A 20,340-nucleotide genomic window follows, 5' to 3' on the forward strand; every position below is an offset into this window, starting at 1 on the left:
AATATTAAAAATATGTATGCATACCTACCTCCCAACTTAGGAAATAAAAAATTAGCAACAATTCTTGACCCTTATATGTCTCTCGAAAGTCATATTCTCTCATCTTCCTCATCCCCACCCCAAGAGGTGATCGATCCGTACTTAAATCTGTTGTTTGTCATTCTCGTGCGTGATCTATCCATACAGTGAATACCTCAGCTTTCTTAAACTGCATTTTAGAGAGAATGCCATTACAAACCTTAGTCCCTCCACTAGCTTCCAACAGTGCCCTCTTCATCAACAGTTCTAGTAGAAACCCATCAAGTCATCAAGTGTGCTTCTGAGGAAATCTCATTCACTGATCCCACCCCTATTCAGTGGTCCCTCCAGATCCATACTGGTAACAGGTAGCAGAATTCCATCCATTAAATGAGATTATATCACTCCTTTCAGTTCCCCTCTATTAAGTGTTGGCATTTTTTTTAAATGTTTAGTTTTGAGAAAGAAAGCGAGAGAGAGAGAGAGAGAGAGAGCGAGCGCACAAGTGGGGGAGGGAGGGAGAAAGGGGGACAGAAGATCCAAAGTGGGCTCTGTGCCCCCCAACAGCAGCAAGCCCTATGCAGGGCTCCAACTCACGAACTGTGAGATCATGACCCAAGCTGAAGTCAGATGCTCAACCAACTTAGCCACCCAGGTGTCCCAGTGTTGGGGCTTTTATTCCAATATAACATTCATAGGCTGTAGTAAGACGATTATTGTATTTTAGGAGTTGGGAAACCCAATCTCAGCTTCCCTGCTTACTTGGTATAGGACCGTGGGCAAATAGCTGCTTCCCAAGCCCCCATCTCCTCTTCTACAAGATGGAAATAACAATGACCATGATCACCACCTTGCAATCATAAAGGGTTATTGCTGGTATTAAAAGGAAACCATATACACAGAAGTTCCCTGAATGCTCAAGTGCAAAACATCATAAAAGGTAAGTTCTAGTTAGTATAAAAATTTTTTTAATTTTTTTTAATGTTTTTTATTTATTTTTGAGACAGAAAGACAGACCATGAGCAGGGGAGGGGCAGAGAGAGAGGGAGACACAGAATCAGAAGCAGGCTCCAGGCTCTGATCTGTCAGTACAGAGCCCGATGTGGGGCTCCAACTCACGAACTTTGAGATCATGACCTGAGCCAAAGTCGGATGCTCAACCGACTGAGCCATCCAGGCGCCCCAGTATAAAAATTCTTAAGAATTATTTTTAAAAAGTTAAGATGTGGCCAAGCAATTTTTGTAATTCATTAAATAACCTAATGCTTTTACTGCAGAATTTTAAAGTATTAACAACGCTAAAATAACAGGACTCTTCCAGTCTGTTTAAAATGAAATTGACTTCTACAACTAAATAATTTGTTCTAAACTCTACAATGAATCAAGATTCTTTTTATTTTTTTTTGAGAGGACGAGAGAGCACGAGCTGGGGAGGGACAGAGAGAGATAAAGAGAGAGAATCCCAAGCCAACTCCGACATGGGGCTTGAACTCACGAATCACGAGATCATAACCTAAGCCACAATCAAGAGTGGCTGCTTAACCGACTGAGCCACCCAAGTGCCCCAAGATTCTCACTTCTTTAAAAACTATGATATAATGATTAGAAATTTTATGAAACCCTGCAAAAAAGTTACCCATATGTTTCCGATTCTGTGTCTCCCTCTCTCTCTGCCCCTCGCCCGTTCATGCTCTGTCTCTCTCTGTCCCAAAAATAAATAAACGTTGAAAAAAAAAATTTAAAAAAAAAAAAAAAAGGGGCGCCTGGGTGGCGCAGTCGGTTAAGCGTCCGACTTCAGCCAGGTCACGATCTCGCGGTCCGTGAGTTCGAGCCCCGCGTCGGGCTCTGGGCTGATGGCTCGGAGCCTGGAGCCTGTTTCCGATTCTGTGTCTCCCTCTCTCTCTGCCCCTCGCCCGTTCATGCTCTGTCTCTCTCTGTCCCAAAAATAAATAAACGTTGAAAAAAAAAAAAATTTTTTTTTAAAAAAAAAAGTTACCCATAAACCATGTTTTTAAAGGTAATAAACACAACTAGACTGAATAGGGTTTTTTTCTTCTCTTCCTTTTTAAGCAATTTAGAAAACTCCATGGAATGACAGGATTTATTGATTGTGCAGGAATGAGTTCTCCACTCCATGGAAAAAAAAAAAACCACACTTTGTCTTCCAGGTTGGAAAGAGGAATTACCAATCCAAGTGTGAAGAATATCATGGCCCCAGTCAAAGATCAGTTCTATTATAAGCCAAAGCAGTGAGACATTTATATACTGTACAGGAAGTATGAAGACAACTTTTTAAAAATCTTAGGGAAAAAATGCCAAACAAGATAAAACAACCTAACTGGAAAGAAAACACACACACACACACACACACACACACACACACACACACAAACTCCTAAACTTATGTGCCATAGGACTGTAGAATCTAAAAGGACCTTAGAATATGATCTATTTCAGAAGCTTCATTTTACAGATGAAGAAACCAAGGCCAACAAAATATAGATCCTTTCACCAAATAAAATGTGGTACAACTGGGGCTCTGCCCTTAAAAACCTGTGAGTACAATTCAAGCATTCTTTTGAGGATAAAAAAAACAAAACAAAACTTGTCACAAAATGCAAATTAGAGACAGCGAGTATAAGAAAGAAAGAAGGAAACTAGGAAAGGAGGGAAAGAAGAAAGGACAAGAGGTTGAGCAATGAGAAAGAGACACAACCCTAAAAGCTCAAAAGTAGTTATTAACCTGGCCTCAGTGTCTCTACCCACAAGATACTTATTACAAAGGGAACAGTCATCACTTTTCAGTGGTTAACAGAGTGGTCCAATTCTACACCAGTATTGGGAAAAATAGACATGTGCCTCCCTAATATAAGGTACGTACTGGAGGAAGACTCTTCTTTTGTGATAGTTCTGCCGAAACTACCTAATTTGCTTCTAATGATAAGAAAACATCAGACAACCCAAATTGTGGAATGTTTTACAAATAACTTTAAGACTAAAAAGACATTAAAAATAAGTACAATGTTCAATCCTGGATTGGATCCTAGACCAAAAAGATTTTCTTTTGCTATGCTATAGAAGACATTATTGGAACAACTAAGTTTCAATAATCTAAGTTAAAAGTATTACAACTTCCTGACTTTGGTAACTGTACTAAGATCATATTAAAGACTCTCTTTTTTGTTCTTCAGAACAGTTAAGGGACATTACTTCCACAACTTACTCTCAGAAAGTTCATCAAAAATATGTACAGGATTCAATGGAGGCACATGGGAGGGGCACCTACTCCAATCTGGATATTCCCTGGGGAAAGGCTTGCTGGAGATGAACCCTGAGTCACATCTATAAAGATGACTAAGAATTAGTCAGATAAAACGGCATACTTGGTAAAGGACAGAGCTTCAAAAGAGTCATGGATGTGCATTTCACACAGATTGTGACTAAGCATGATCAGACTGTGCTTCTCCAGGAGCAATACGCTGTGTGAGAGCAGGAATTTCAAACAGGATGGGCAGGCGTCTGGAGGTTGCCAGGTCTGGGGAGAGCAGAAGCTAGGGCAGCGTGTGCAGGAGTAATGGGACATCGATCACAAGGAAGCAGGGGAACAGAGAGGGAAGCAAGGCAATACTTTAAACAAAACCTCACTCACTATGCAATCTCAGCTCTCCTAATTTCAACTAAATGGAAAATGTTTCATGAACTTAACTTTAAAAGAAGAAAAAAAGAAGAAAAGAAACACAACTGAGACAAAAACGTCATTATTAAGGTAACTCATTAAATAAAAAGTGGTTTTTGGGGGCAAGGTAGTATAGTATAGCCCTTAGCACCTGTAAGGCGCTTTGTAATCAGAAAATAAAGGTTCAAGTCCCATCTGAGCCATTATTGTGGGATCCTGAGCAACATATTTGACCACTGAGCCTCAGTCTCTATAGCTGTAAAAAAAGACATAATAAATCATAAAGATTAAATGAGGCAATATTGATAAAGTTTTTAGCATGACGTCTAATACACAGAATATGTTCAATATATATTAATCATCATTGATTCAAAATATTCTTCACAGGTCCTTGTTCCTTATTAAATAGCAAAACAAACAGGTGCCTGGTTGGCTCAGTCAGTGGAGCATACAACTCTTGATCTTACGATTGTGAGTTCAAGCCCCACTTTGGGTGTAGAGATTACTTAAAAAATAAGATCTTTGGGGCGCCTGGGTGGCTCAACTGGTGAAGCGTCCGACTTCTGCACAGGTTATGATCTCACAGTCCGCGAGTTTGAGCCCCACATCGGGCTCTGTGCTGACAGCTCAGAGCCTGGAGCCTGCTTCTGATTCTCTCCCTCTCTCTCTGCCCCTCCCCCACTCATGCTGTCTCTCTCTGTGTCAAAAATAAACATTAAAAAAAATAAGATCTTTAAGAAAAAAAAACTTGAAATCATTAGTATTGTAATTCAGTTACAACATAAGATAGTAAAATGAAGTCCAACCACTGTATCAAAAACACAAAGTAAAGTCTACCTATAAAAGTACTACACAAGCTTTATAAACCATATTATGGCTTTCCATCTTATAATTCTGTTGAAACTTATTAATACAAACTCAAGGTTAAAATAGGAAATTAGAAGATGCCAGTTTCATATCCAAATACCAACTATTTATTTGGGGACGTTATGTTGGGTGCCCTTTTCAATGTTAACTACTTAACCTGTACAAACATTTCACAACTGCAACTTTAACAACAAAAAATTATAAATATGACAAGGCTTATAAATCACTCATAATCCATTTTAGCGCCATTCTAAATAAGTAGCTATGGATAGGAATAAAAGTGAAGAAAAGTCATTAAAGTAATTAGTAGGACCCATTTTAAGCAATAGAGTATAGAATATTACACGGGGTTCCACTTAAAAAAAAAAAAAAAGGAATGTGGGGTATTTTGTGACAGGCCAGTAAGACAGCTGGAACAAAGCTGTTGGAGCAACAGCTGTGCACCATGTACTGTTCATCTAAAACCACAAACTAAAGTAACCCATGTCAGACAACTTCATTTGACTAATCAGCTCTGCCAATGGCTACTTCCTGAAACTGTCTGCTACAAAGAAATCTAAGTAAATATGTAATTTGCAATTAAGAAAGGAGAAACAATAAACAAAATCAGTCTGTGTCTTTAAACATAAAATTAAAACCCAAGAATCACAATCTAACATTATAACAAAACTTTGCATACTATTTTCACACCTGCTAAAATTATGGTCACCTATCAGATTTTCTAATGGTAAGAAAATAATCCCAAAACCCAACATTTGATGAAGTCTGAATTGCTGATACATAATCTCACCAATTTCTACTCCATTCTTAACGCTCAGCTAAATGTAAAGTGTTTGACCATTTAACACTGCAGTGATACGAAGCTGTTAACATTAAGTAACTTGATAATTGAGAAGTAGCTAATTCAAACCAAGGTTTGGCATGGAAATTCCATGCCAATATGTGAAAATAATTCGGGTAGTACTCAAGCTATTGTAACCATGCATTTAAACATCTGCAAGTTAAATTATCACAGACCAAGTCCACTGTTTTATACTTTATCTGCATTTTTTTATTCCCAAAACCCATGAACCCTTCTCTAAACTTAAATTCACTCTCAGTTCGAACAAGATCCACATCTGTGTATGCTTGCACACATGCATACACACGCTTAAGGCAAATTTCCCCACCTTACTGACACACCTTAATTTCAGAGACAAAAGGGACAAAAATTACAAATTTCATAGTCACGCAACTTTTCCACAAGATTTTTAAAACTTAAATGTATACCTATCACAAAACTTCCTTTGCAGTTTGACTCAACTATGTGCTTACTATTCTTTTCCTCTCAGCTAACAAATTGCTGACTGTTGTAATCTCAACCACATGTCATCATTTAACCAAAAACAAGGCATTAAAAGAAAACCCACCAGGAAACAAGACAAAAGTAATAAATCTTTTAAGACCTTACTCTCAGGCTGTTTTACATTTCCTGAGTCAGAATTTCCAGAAAGAAATTACAATAGGACTATCTTCTCTAAAGACTATTTTCAAAAAAAAACTGAATGCTATGGATCAAACTACTAAAACTTCTAACACAAGATTCATTCAAATGTACACGTTACTACGTATAGGTAATCTTTTAATTACAAAGAAACTCTGAAATCCAAAGTGAAAAACGGTTGTCTTCTTTAGTAACCAGCAGCTATGGAACCAGAATAGACACAACTCATCTTTCTTAAGACCACTTTCTTTTCCCAATGATTTACTATTTCCTGTTCAAGACCTAATACTAACAATAAATATTAACATATTTTGCTACATGATTACTTCTATGTAACAGAAGTATCCTTGGTCTATGACTCTCAAAATCTAAAGTATAAAATGTACAAACAAATACAACTAAGGGGCAGACATTCGGGCAAAATATTCCAAATCTATAAAATCCTTTACTGAAATACTTGTTTTACTTGTAAACATTGTAGTGTTTACAGGGCTTAAAATAACAGTGCCAAAGTGAATCAAACACAGATTGGTTATCTTGTCCAAAGCCACAGTCATATATAGGCTAAAGCAAGATCTACATAAATGTCTTGACTCACAAAAAGGATTCTTTGCGCTACTGTCTTTTCTCAGATAAGCAGCATGAATTTTTTCAGGTCTAGGAAATCTTTTTAAAAAAACAAAAACATGGCAGCTGTTGTGGTTAATGTCACAGACTACATATGACTATGACAAAAGCAACCACAAGGAATAAGTTTCACAGAAACAAACTCTACTTTTAAAATAATTTCTACATTTATACTCTCAATGCATGGTAAATAAAGCAATAAAAATAAACTCAATTAAGCATGCATAAATAAAAATTAAAAACAAAGAAAATATAAAAGTAAAAAGGATAAAAAATGTATTTATCTAGATTACTTCACAAATACATAATCAAATTACACAATAAATGTGAATGGGCTGAATTCCCTACCAAAAGACAAAGACCCTCAGATTTGACTTTTAAAGATCACATTAAATACTGTTCACAAAAGCTTACTACAAAATAACCAAAAAAGAAATGTAAAATATCAATGAAGTAAATGCATACAAACAGAAAGCAGAATGGCAATGTAGTATCACAGGATCAAAATCAAGGTTAAACTCCACACAAGACTAATACTACTGAATTTTAATACAAAGATTCAAGCATAACATTTTATATATAAAATTATAACATCAAAATAAAGCAAAATAAGACACTCAAGGAAACCTAAAACACAGTCTTCATGGGATATTTAATGAATGTATTTCAGAGTTTCACAGATTAAATAGGTAACAAAAAAACAGAAGCTATAAAAGATCTGAATATAATCAACAAATTCCATTATAATAGATTTGAACAAAACTTTGCACCTTAGAAGCTACAAATGAATACTCATTCTTCTCTTGTGTTCTTAAAATATTTACAAATATTAATAGTATTTGGCCACTAAAAATTCTTAATGTTCCAAAACACAGAGAATTTATAGGTCACATTCCTTGACCACAGCCTAACAAAGCTAGAAATCCACAGAAGGATCCACTCAACCCTTCCCCAAATGTGTATCTTAAAAATTAAGGAGACATCCAAACAAATGAAATTTATCTAAGAATACAAAGTACAAGATTTCATATCAAAGGAAGCAATGCAAAATCAGTCTTACAGTGCCTTTCCACAAGTCATTAAGGGCACTACAAACATCCTAGAAAACCTCTCACTACAATTTCTTTAAAATGCCATGTAAATAACCTAAAGTACTACTGTAAAAAGTAAATGGCAATCCCATTAAAAAAAAAAAACAAGGAAAAAGAACAAAAAAGTTTATGAAATCATGAAAAGACATCTATACAATATCAAATAAGCACACTTCAGATCACAAACATACACACACATGCTAAAGAAAGGACTTCTTTTGCTTCTAAGCCATTCCAATTTCTATACCTACAGCAAGAAAAACCTTTGCCTTGATCTTCATCTTACAGCATCTCACACTCACTGTCTCCCCAGCTTCTTCCATGTGCCTCAGTGCAGAGAGCTTAATCTTGAAGGGTAAATAAACCTGAAAACTATCCCTTTTAACCACCTCTAATTCTCCAGAATGACACCTCTCAGCCAAAACCCCAAATATGACTGAATTAACAGAATTTCACATTTGTTGAAATCCTGCTGATACTCCAAAAATTAAAGCCCCCTGGAATCAACCTGCCCTTCAGCATCAAAAAGATTGAGAATCCAAGGGCCCCACAGTAATTCTGAAGGATGGCCAGTTCTTTACCACCAACACCAGGAATGGCTAAAAGCAACTCTTCATGGGACGATACATTTTTAAAAACATACTCTACTACACAGGGAAAAACGTCTCCCCCTGGAAGGAGTTATTTCCTTAAATAGCACCAAACTTTAGAAAATAGCAGTTTTGTGGCCTTAAGAAAAAAAAAAAAAGAACATTACCACTGGTTAATATCAGACTGAGATATCAAGGGCATTAAATCAGTTTGAGACAGTAATTAGATTTCACATCCAGAAAACTACATCAATGATACAGAAGGCAATTTGGCAAATTTTCCTAGAATAAAGACTATCTTGGGGCGCCTGGGTGGCGCAGTCGGTTGGGCGTCCGACTTCAGCCAGGTCACGATCTCGCGGTTCGGGAGTTCGAGCCCCGCGTCGGGCTCTGGGCTGATGGCTCGGAGCCTGGAGCCTGTTTCCGGTTCTGTGTCTCCCTCTCTCTCTGCCCCTCGCCCGTTCATGCTCTGTCTCTCTCTGTCCCAAAAATAAATAAACGTTGAAAAAAAAAAATTTAAAAAAAAAATAAAAAAAAAAAATAAAAAAAAGAAAGACTATCTTCTTTTTTGCTGATTAACTTAACACAGTATGGTATAATGATTGCAGAGAATCGATGCATAAATAATAAGTATTTCATGAGATGATTGAGAAAATGAATTCGAAAATGAAGAAAACCTTCCCAGACCTGAGATGAGAGGGTTTCATCATTTCCCAGGGAAACCTAGTGAACAGAGAAAAAGTTCTACCCATATCCTGATAAATGTTTCCATTTCCAGTGATAAGCAAAGGCTACAAGCATGCAAGCAGAAAATAATTATTCCTGCAGGACAGAAATGGGAGGCCCACCAGCCAAATAAAGGTCAAGAATCAGAAAACAAAGATATACCCCCACTGTTGTAGTACAAAAACGCTGGGGGGCCCAACAATTTTATGTCCAGCCAAATCATCACTTACCGTGCAAAAGTAAATATAACCTTGGCTATCTTTACAGTAAAAAGTAATACTTGAAAGTATTCTCCAAATCACATTTCAAAATAAAGACTAGCTGTTGATAAAGACTACCTGTAAGCACTGACACCAGTGAGAATGACACAAATGGCAAATAAAAGCAATGACCCTTCATAGGAAAAAGATTAATACCATTACTATTTACTATTATAGTAGCAAAACAGAATGTAAAAGACAAAAAACGATCTTTTAAAAACACTGCAACACACACTTGGTTGCTTTAAATAAGGACACTAAATTTATGAAAGATATGGGTGGAAACAGCAAACAAACTTCTAACTTCCTCACTTCCCATAACTGGGAATAAAACAGTATTATTCTAATTTTCTAATTAAAAATGTTTATGAATAATTTTAAGGTAAATCTGAGTAAAAAAAGATAGAAAATATATAGCAAAATACAAGATTAGTACAAAGGGAGGTCATTATGCTAAAGATCATGACCAAAATCTGTACTGACCTAATAGAAATTTTTCAACCTTTCCCTCAAGATACCTGCCTACAAAATTAGACAGAAATTTTCTCCTTAAACAGAACAAGTCAATCCCCTTTTGCCTCAACTTGGTTTCTTTAGGCTTAATTTCACTCCATGCCGAGCTAGACTGATTATGAAGACCAGATTTTGTTAATATAACTGAACAGAACAAACTCTGCTTATTATCATTACCTAAATAAAGCAACATCAGAGGTCTTAGTTTTGATCACTCAGCCAAGGTGACGTCAGCCAGGTTTCCTCACTGTGGTTATTTTCCCTCGATAATTAATACCTTATGGGCAGATATTTGAGACTATGTTAATATCCAGCTACTCTCAAACCCACCAGTTTTAACATCTATTTATGATTCTGACTTGAATCAACTGTTATACTGCCAAATAGTGATTTTCTAATTCCCCCACCTCCTCTAAGCTTATTAGAATTCTACCATAAGAACTTTCCTTCCTCCTTCATTTATTTATCCCTATGGATTCACAGATTCTTACTTTATGGACGATAATCAATTAGTATCATTATTCGATGGCCTATATTGTCCCAGAGTTAGCCAATGGGAGTTCTTTGGGTTGGCTGTGTCTCTTTGACATGTCACCATTGTTTTGTCTTTTGAGCACTATCTTACTTTCTGGCACTACAAGATGTTCCTAGCTCATCTTCTATTCTCTGCTCTAGGCCTGGGATTAGTCACTTCTCCAAGTTTCCTTCTAGTAAAGAAGGGTATTTAGAAACCAAGATCTGGCTCTAGGTATTCTCACTGCTAATAAGAAGTCACAATTTCTATACACTCTCAGCATACAGAGCTGGAAAAAAAAAAAAGCACAGATATGTGCATGTGTATCCACACACATCTTTTTCTGCACCTATAATTTTTAAACCATGAATTTGTGGCAACATCTTCAATTCCAAGCAAGCATCTGAGTTGAGGCTAGCCTTCCCCCTTTCCACATTTAAAACTCCCTTCACCAACAATGAGAAAGTTGGCTCCGATTTTCCACAACATATTTACCTATTTGCTTAATCCTAGTATAGAAAATGGTTTCAGAATTGAAAAGCCATGTCCCACTCTCTCTCTCTCACACACACACACACACACAGCCTATTAACTAGAGTTCAATGTTTGCTTCAAGTTCTTTTTGTCTTTATCCTGAGGACATAGTCCAAACACCCAGTTCAAAAGTTAGTTTTTTTCTTTCCCCCCTTCAGTGTAGTTATCTTACTCATTTGAAATAAGGTTCGGTTCATTTATTTCCTTTATTTTTTTTTAAGTTTATTATTTTGAAAGAGAGAGAGCAAGCGAGGGAGGTGCAAAGAGAGGGGGAGAGAGAATCCCAAGCAGGCTCCACGGTCTGAGCACAGAGCTGGATGTGGGGCTTGAACTGATGAACCATGAGGTCATGACCTAAGCTGAAATCAAGAGTTAGCTTCTTAACCCACCAAGCCACCCAGGCGACCCTAGTTCGTTTATTTGTTTGTACTCCACCTGAGGGTGGTTTTTTCTTCACCACTTGATTGTACTCGTGTTTGCTGTTTATGGACTAAGTATGTGAAACATTAAACATGGTTCCAAAAGTCAGAAAGTATCCTCAGAAAGGTTACCAACCCCATTCTTTCTACCCCTTCCCCCTCATTCCTACCCACCCTCTCTGGCTAACCAATAATCTCATTAATCTCTGATTTATCCGTTCTGTGTTTTTGTCCCAATAAGCAAAAACATATGTATTTTCTTATTTCCCCTTCTTTCTTACACAAAATGCAGTATACTGCACATTATGCAATAGGTATTTTGCACTTTGTTTTTTTCACTGAACAATTTATCCTGGAAGGCCCTTCACATCAGTTCATAGAAATCTTTATTTTTTTTTTTTACAGCTACATAATGCTCCACACGTACCATATTTTATTCAATCCCTCTCCTATTCTGTAAGTGTTTCCAATTTCTTCAATTACAAACAATGCTGTGACCTCATGCGTGTGTATTTTAAGGGAAAATTTCTAGATCTGGAGTCAAAAGGTTAAGCACAGATAGAATCAAATCTACATCTATTTTACATCTCCTGATATAATGCACTAAGAAGAATTCATTATTTCTGTGTTGTTCCTCCCCCCCAAATGCAGAACCTGAATTTAACAATGAAGAAACAAACCCTAGCTAGCTATGTTAAATGTTACTTAAAAGGAAATAATTGGATTATATGGACATTTTCAATTGTAGAAAAATGTGTTGCTGGGGGAAAAAAAAAAAAAACAAACCCTAATCAAGGAACTCTACAAATAAGATACACCCTTCAAAAATATCAATGTCCTAAAATACAAAGACTAAAGAACAGTTCCAAATTAAAGAAGATATGGAAACTGAATGCAATGCTTAATCTGAGATATTCTTTTGCTATAAAGGGCATTATTGGGGGGCGCCTGGGTGGCGCAGTCGGTTAAGCGTCCGACTTCAGCCAGGTCACGATCTCGCGGTCCGTGAGTTCGAGCCCCGCGTCGGGCTCTGGGCTGATGGCTCAGAGCCTGGAGCCTGTTTCCGATTCTGTGTCTCCCTCTCTCTCTGCCCCTCCCCCGTTCATGCTCTGTCTCTCTCTGTCCCAAAAATAAATAAACGTTGAAAAAAAAAAATTTAAAAAAATAAATAAATAAATAAAGGGCATTATTGGGACAATTGGCAAAATCTGAAAAAGCTCTACATGTTAGATTACTAATATATCAATGTTAATTTCTGATTTTGGTTATATATCTTGTTTATATAAGCAAATGCTCATTTTTTAGGAAATATACATGGAGATACTTAAAAATAAGTGGTCACTGTCTTCAACTTACACTTAAATGATTTTTAAAAAGCATATATGGGGAAAAGGATAAAACAAATATGGTAAAATGTTAGCATTTGGAAAATCTGGGTAAAGTTTTTTTTAAAAAGCAACACTGAATATTACTTTGACATTTATATTCATACTTCTAGTACTGAACATGTACTTACTTGTATACAAAGCTCTTTCTCCTAGAAAAAACATCACCATATGAGGCGGCAAGATAAGTTGGCTGGCAATATTAAACTCCTAATGTATACAAACAACAAATTCTGTGACTATAATATTTCTAATTAAACTATGATTTAATGCATGTAACCAATAAACAATCACAGCGCTTTTATACAACACTAAAAATAAAATATAATTTATAGGGTGACAAGGAACTCAGTCTAATTATGTCTCCAGTAGCACAATTTTAGACAACTTACATTTCTTTGCTTCTTTCAGAACCACACAGAAAATACGTGAATATATAAATCTTTGTCTTTTTCACAAAAGCCTGAGAGACATTTCTCTTGGCAAAGTAGAAATAAATCAAAGGCCTACCAAGGACATTACTTTAAGTTTCAATCCCAAACACAGACTCAGCAGCTCTATCTATCCAAAGTAATTCAAGATCAAGGCCTTGCCAGTAGATTCACTATTAACTAACATTGTCTACCAGCAGAATGAAAGTCTTTTACTCATTATCAGTTTTCAGTAAGAAGGGCACAAAAGAACTAATACTCTAAACACGCTTCTATTTTTCCTAACAGAAAGAAAGAAAGAAAGAAAGAAAGAAAGAAAGAAAGAAAGAAAGAAAGAAAGAAAGAAAGAAATGTTCACATTGCATCACAAAATTTCAATTTTATGAGATCAGTTTTAACTTGAAAAAGGAAACTTAAGGAGTGCCTGGGTGGCTCAGTCAGTTGAGCTTCAGATTGTTGATTTCAGCTCAGATCATGATCTCACAGTTCATGGGATGGAGCCCGAGTCAGGCTCCACAATGTCAGGGGGGCCTGCTTGGGATTCTCTCTCTACTCCTCCCCTACTCGTGCTCTCTCTCTCTCTCAAAATAAACTTTTTTTAAAAAGGAAACTTAAAATAAAAACAATACTGCTTCAAGAAAGTCTCTTTCCCCACTCCTTCCCCCCTTTTAAAGTTACCAATTTATTTTCCTAACCGAACCAAAGACTTCTTTCTTTTCTTTTCTTTCTTCTTTCCTCCTTTCCTTCTTTCTTTCTTTCTTTCTTTCTTTCTTTCGAGAGACAGACAGTATCCCAAGCAGGCTCCACATTGTCAGCGCAAAGCCTGATGCAGGTCTTGAACTCATGAAACGTAGGATCATGACACAAGCCAAAATCGAGTCCAATGCCCAACTGATTGGGCCACCCAGGCGCCCCTTAAGGACTACTTTCATTTCAAAGCTTTGTAAAGACCCACACTTCAGCAACACAGGTGAATTAAAAATCCCATCCCAGTAGGCAGCTGCCTGTCACCATCACTTTGCCTTCTAATGGTACTCGACCAAGGGAAAAGAGGATTCTTGACACTCAACAGAAGCGTCTCCACTAACTCCGGCAACTTCCCCATCCCAATAAGGAGACACACATGTAAGAATGAGTTTTAAGAAAACCTAGGTTAGAATTTCCTTCTGCTTATCCTCTGTTAAAAGTGATCATCCTTTCCCTTGAGTGCCTACCATTTCTCTGCAGGAACCGCCAGCACATCCATTTCAGGTGTTACCAAAATGAGGCAATCTCTAATATGTACCACCATCAGCTGAGGTGCCTTATTTTTCAATGCTAAGAATTCATTTGTAAATTACTCTGAAAATATAATCTGCACACAAAAAAACAAGTCTACAGTATAGTTTCAAACTCACAGACACAAGTTATTTTAATTGCAGAGAGTGTCTTCCAGACATCGCAACAGAACAGCAATTCTGGAATCTAAACTCACAACCTTCACACATGGATCAATTAACTATAACATAAATACATGTGTCTTGAAATCTCTTCTAGGATCTCCACCCCAAGGAAAAGGCAATGAAAAAGCATCCAGCAAAAGACAAACTCTGGGTTAAAAGCAATGTCTGTGTCAAGTCCAGCTAACAGGTTGTAAGACTAAAACCCAATGAGTGAGGAATCAACTACCCCCTACATAGTTCAAAATCTGACAAACTGCTCAACAGAAAGTAAGAATGCTAAACAAAGAATAGAAGATGGGAAATTCCTCTCTTTAATCTTATAAAACATGTGTGGTCTCTTCTCAGAGTTAGCAGGTAAAGCATTAACCTCAAACCCAACGATTACTCCATCTTTTCCTAAAATCAACTTGCAACTGATAAAAAGAAGTTTCCCCGACTCAAAACAGGATCAATATTCATCACCTAAATACCACACAAAGTGAAGAGGGGAGTTTGAGGTTGGGGTGGGAGGCAGGGGGTACTGAAGACTTAAATGACCAGATTACGTGTCAAGGAAAAATAAATACATTACAAATTTTGTTTCGGAGGAACAAGATACAGAAGTAATAGAAGCAATTAAAACCAGGTAACAATTATTAACATACTCTGTAGATGGCACTGTGCTGAACAATTTGCGTGCATTATTGTAATTATTCCAAAAAACCTAAAGGTACTACTTAATTTCCCTTTTCATATAGGGAAACTGAGGCTTGGGGAACCCAAGAAACTTGACTAAGGCACACAGCTGGTTAAATGAGAACCTAGAATTTCAAAGGTGCAAGTTTGTTCACCCAAACTCAGTGTTTTATGGAGAAAAAAAAAACTAAAGCCTTGAAAAGATTAGGAAAGATTAAGAAATTCCCTAGCATCACCTGAGTAAGGAAACCTAGAATCCAGATATGCAAAATTCTCTCCATTTCACTTTGTACAATGCTAAGATCACTTCCTAACTACTCATCATTTAGGTATTTACTCATCATTTAGGTATTCCATTTACCAACAGAACTTAAAACATTTTTCAAAAAACTATGAACAAAAACATATTTTACATCTTTATACAGGCATTTTATGATCTGCTAAAGTCATTTTTAAGGAGAAAATGCACTAAGTAATTATTGCCTTAATCTCCCATTTTGCAGCTCTTCATATGCTAAGTCACAAGTATACCTAAGATTACAGAAAGTCAAGGCTAAAAACAAAGTGTTTTTACATTCTCCATTCCCCAATTTATTATATTTTTTCTGCTCAAGATTATATCATAGAAAAATATATACAGAACACTGTAAAAAGGATGTTTCAGAAGACTTAAAAAATAAATAAAACCAATTTGTGTCATCCTGATCTACAAAAAGAACTCACTTCCGCTTGTTAACATTATTATCCTTCTGCCATCTCCTCTCCCAATTACTACTGCTAGACAATCACAGCAGAATGAATTTTAATTTCCCAAGAGCCATACAATAAATAGTGGCTCTATTAAGTGTAGATGATAAATAGTCACTTTAGCTCCATAATATAAGATTAATATAACAGCAATAACATCTGTAGATTTATTATGCACTAGGCATTGTTTTAAGCCCTTGACATATGTTAAGTCTAATTTTCACAACAACACTATCTGGTACTTTCTATCTCTCCGGGTTACAGATGGGGAAAATTGAGATACCAAGAGGTTAAGTAATTTATCTAAGATTATACATGCAGCAAGTGGCAGAGCTGAGACTCCATGGAAGTGGTCTGGCTCCTACCTCTCCAGAAAGTCTCCTCCGATGTCAGAACCTATATTCCTCCCTTTCACTGGCTCCAATTCATCTGCCTCTCCCACTCCCCTCCTTGCCTGCCTTCTCTCTCCAAACTAGCATATAACTCCCCCATGCTCACAGAAGGTATGTCCTCTCTCCCTACCACCAAGCCTACACAGTACTTTTATCAATTCTTTGCAAAATGACTTTTACCCAATTCTGAATTCTCTTTGCATTTAAATGTGTTACAGAACTGTACACAGACACTTACACTAGCAGCAATCATTAAGTGAGCACATACTACGTGACAGATACGGTGCTAACAATATTCCCATAATTTATAGGATTATAAACAATGTGTCAGCCCACCCGTTTTACTGATAATTAAATTGAGGCTCAGAGATGCTGAATATTCTGGCACTGTTCTCACAACCAATAAATGACAGAATAAGACAGACACTTCAGTTGACTCAAAGCTCACTTTTTCTCTATATATATATACGTATGTCTTTCACATGCATACACACCTTCCCTTCTTTTATACCATGTAGTACAGTACTATTCATGAAGGTGTTTCTTTAACAAATGAATTCTAGAAAATCATTTTAAAAATAGCAATTACTGTTATCTTAACAATTTCTAAAACCATTTCCCAAAAACAAAAGGTTCCAGTACCTTAATTAAGTAACTTAAGATTCAAATACATTCAGATGATCCCTCCACACCAAAAAAAAAAAAAAAACAAAACTAAGTATGTGTGGTTTAAACCTGTCAGGTGACACTTTACTAATACTGGAACCCAGAATTATCCTCTCACTCATCACCACCACCACCAGCCCAACAACAGTCCCCAAAGAAAGGTTTAGCTATAAATTGTTTTGCTCTGCCATCAGTTAAAGTCTCTCTCTGGGCCCTAGGGACATAACATAACATCCCTGATTCTGCAGCCTGCTAAACTTAAACCAATCTCACCTCTTACAAAGTGTGATTTTTTTTTAACCCACTAATGAGCATACTGTAAATATTCATTACACAAACATCTTCTCTTCCTGGATACAAAGGTTTTAGCAGCAGTTTTTAACCCCTTGAAATATTACAACAGCAAATTATTGCTCATTTAGGCAACGTGAAAGGTAACAATCACATTTAACAGTACTCTGTATTTTTATGTCACTATAAACGTGAAGTGAAATGAAATACGCCATTCAAGTATCCCAGTTGATCAACAAATGAATGAAACGGAAACCAGAAATTAATTCTTCACCAAAGCATCTTAGCAGTACTCTTGTGTACTAAGAATATCTTTTGTTACCTGTTATAACGGGGTCCCTTCCTTCTCTCGCAGCGTATGCCACACCTTTTGGGTTGACAAAAGCGGAGAGACATCTGGGTTTCTCATTTTTAAAATCCCGAAAAAGATCGCTCAACCTTCTTAACCAGAGCAAATCCTGAGAATGAAGAATTCCATCGCAATTGTCTTTACCACAAGCCCTGACTTTCGCCTCCAGCATCCAAAGAGGTCTCGGGGTGGGGGGAGTGGGTAGTTGGAACAGATACAGCAGGCACGCCCCGGTCGGTCATCTCCGAGCACGGCCCATCCCAAACTTCACCTTGGCAAAGGGAGAAGCAGGAAGGCACCAGGAATTCCTAGGAAATGGTCTCACCCCTATCCTATCGGAGAACATTCTCAACTTCCTCGAAGCCACCATTTCCCTCGGGCATTCTCACACACCTCCCACCCGGACACATTACCTAAGAGATTACTTAAAAGAAAAGCACAAATACACACAAAGAGAAACACACAGCTCGAGCGGGCAGCTCCGGCTCAGCGAGCGCAGAGAAACCCGCAGACCACGCGGAGCCGCGGCCAACTTGCCACCGCGATCGCAACCGACGGTGCAGGAGGCGGCCCGGGGCGGCTGGAAGCCCAGCTCGAGGGGCTGCAAGCCCCACGCCCGACGCCCGGAGCCCGGGCCTCGGGGCAGGAAGACAGGCGCGGCGGTGCAGCCTCCCCGGAGGGCTCGGCCCCGGCCGGAGCGATAAGGTGGATCGACGCTTCCCACCCTGCCAGCTCCGCCCTCCCGGACACATTCCTGAGAAGCCCGACTCCCGGGACGCCGAGCAGGGCGCCGGGCAGGCAGGAGCGCGGCGCCACGGCCGCAGGGCAAGAGGGCAGAGCCGGGCCCTCACCCCCCGCCCGCCCCCGGCCCGCGCGGCGCCTCCGGGGCGGGGTCGCGTCAGCAGCCCCGCCACAGGTAGCGCGAGCCCCCGCCCGCCGCCACCCCGGCGCCCCCGGCAGGCCCGCTCCAGGTACCTGGATGAACTGGATGGTGAGCGCCGACTTGCCCACGCCGCCTCCGCCGACCACCACGAGCCGGTACTTCTCCTGGCCGGAGCCGTCCCGCCAGCCGGCCGCGGCCATGGGGACGCCGCCGAGCCCGCCCGGCCACGCCGAGCCGCCGCCCGCCCTAGGCCCGGCTCCGGGGACGTGTGCGGCCGGCGGGCTGCGGGCGAGCGGCGGGCGGGGGTCCCGGGCGCCGGGAGCTGCCGGGAGGGCCGCTCCGGGCGGCAGCGCGGCGCCCGGGCTGGCCGGGTCCCGCCCGAGGCGCGGAGGAGCGGGAGGACCGCAGGGGCCAGGGGCGGCAGCGGCCGGGGGGCGCGCTCCTCCTCACGTCGCCGCAGCGCCTGCCGAACGCTGCCTCCAGCGCCGCTACAAATGGCCGTCTGGGGGCCGGGCTGCTAGGCTGAGGTGCTGCATATGCATGAGGGGGCGGGGCGGGGCGGGGCCGCGCTGGCCTGGGCTGGGATTCCGGCGCTGACCCCCGGCGGCTCAGACCCCCGCGGACCCGCCCCTCGGATCCCGGGACTGTGAGCGCGTGTGCGTGAGTGAGTGCGTGCGTGAGTGAGTATGCGCGTATGTGTGTCTGAGTAGGTGTCAAGTGGGAGTGAGAAGAAGACTGCAGACAGTGTGTGACCATAACTGTGTAATGTCAGGGATTGTCAGGGATTATGTGGATGAAAAAATACAGTATGTGAAGGCGTGTGTGAAAAATAGAGCTGTTGTCATCTTAACCCAATTTTTGCAGGAGAGTAAATATCCTGTTTTAAGAGTACAGATGGTGATCGTGATTGTGTGAAAACCAGTGTGTGACAGTGATTGAGGATCAGAGCTGTGTCACAGTAACTGTGTATGGGATGGGTTGCAGTGATGAGGTTGTGTGACAGAGACTAGACTGGGCATGGGGAATAAATCACGGTGATGGAGGGTGCATGGACGAGAGTGAATGGACAGGTTTTGTATGTGTCAGGAGACTGTCCTGGTGGCTATATTTGTGTGTAAGAAATATGTCATAATTGTACAGAGGAATATAAGTGAGAGGTTAGTTTGTAATTAAGTTCACACTACATACCAGGCACTGTGCTCAGTGCTAGAGATCCTTTCCTAAACCAAACAGTGTCCCTGCCCTCAGGGAACTTAAGAGTCCAGTGAGGGGGACAGCCAGGACAATAGGCAAATTATAAGGCATAATGATAAGGGCTATAGCTATTTAGCATCTGTGCCCATGGCAGAAGCATTCACCCCAGAGCTGGGTGGTCAAGGAAGGCTTCCTAAAGACGTGAAGAATCAATAATAGAAACAGGCAAATCATTAGAAGAAAAGTAATCCAGGGAAACGAAACTGCATGTAAAAAAGTCAGAGCTGAGAAGATAAGAACTGTCACATGATTTTGAATGTACTGGGGAAGTTCTCGTGCCAGTGATTGTGAATGAGAAGTGATTATCGATGTATATGGTAGTTTAACCAAATGTAACAGGAATCACAGCTCTGGGAAGAAGTAGTGTAGGGTAGTAGATAAGGCCATGGGCTCTGGGGCCAGACTGTCTGGATTCAAATCCTAGCTCTTCTACTAATGGTGTGATGTTGGGAAGTGAACCTCTGTGCACCAAGATTTCTCCTCTCCAAGGACAGTAAGACTTACCTA

The 20,340-nt window shown here is 39.6% G+C and overlaps 1 protein-coding gene across 1 annotated transcript in view; it reads right to left on the minus strand.

Moving 5' to 3' along the window:
• The window catches only part of RRAS2 (RAS related 2), a 76,455-nt gene extending 57,649 nt beyond the window's left edge, over positions 1-18,806 (minus strand). Inside the window, exon 1 of the mRNA XM_047070589.1 lies at positions 18,672-18,806. Within this exon, the coding sequence (XP_046926545.1) occupies positions 18,672-18,779 (108 nt within the window). The 5' untranslated portion in view covers positions 18,780-18,806. The remainder of the gene's footprint in view (positions 1-18,671) is intronic.
• Positions 18,807-20,340: the final 1,534 nt, after the last annotated feature.

The sequence above is a fragment of the Lynx rufus genome, unplaced genomic scaffold, assembly GCF_022079265.1.
Source record: "Lynx rufus isolate CCGP_SWC_20201006 ecotype Redwood Valley unplaced genomic scaffold, mLynRuf1.p SCAF_9, whole genome shotgun sequence".
Taxonomy (NCBI): domain Eukaryota; kingdom Metazoa; phylum Chordata; class Mammalia; order Carnivora; family Felidae; genus Lynx; species Lynx rufus.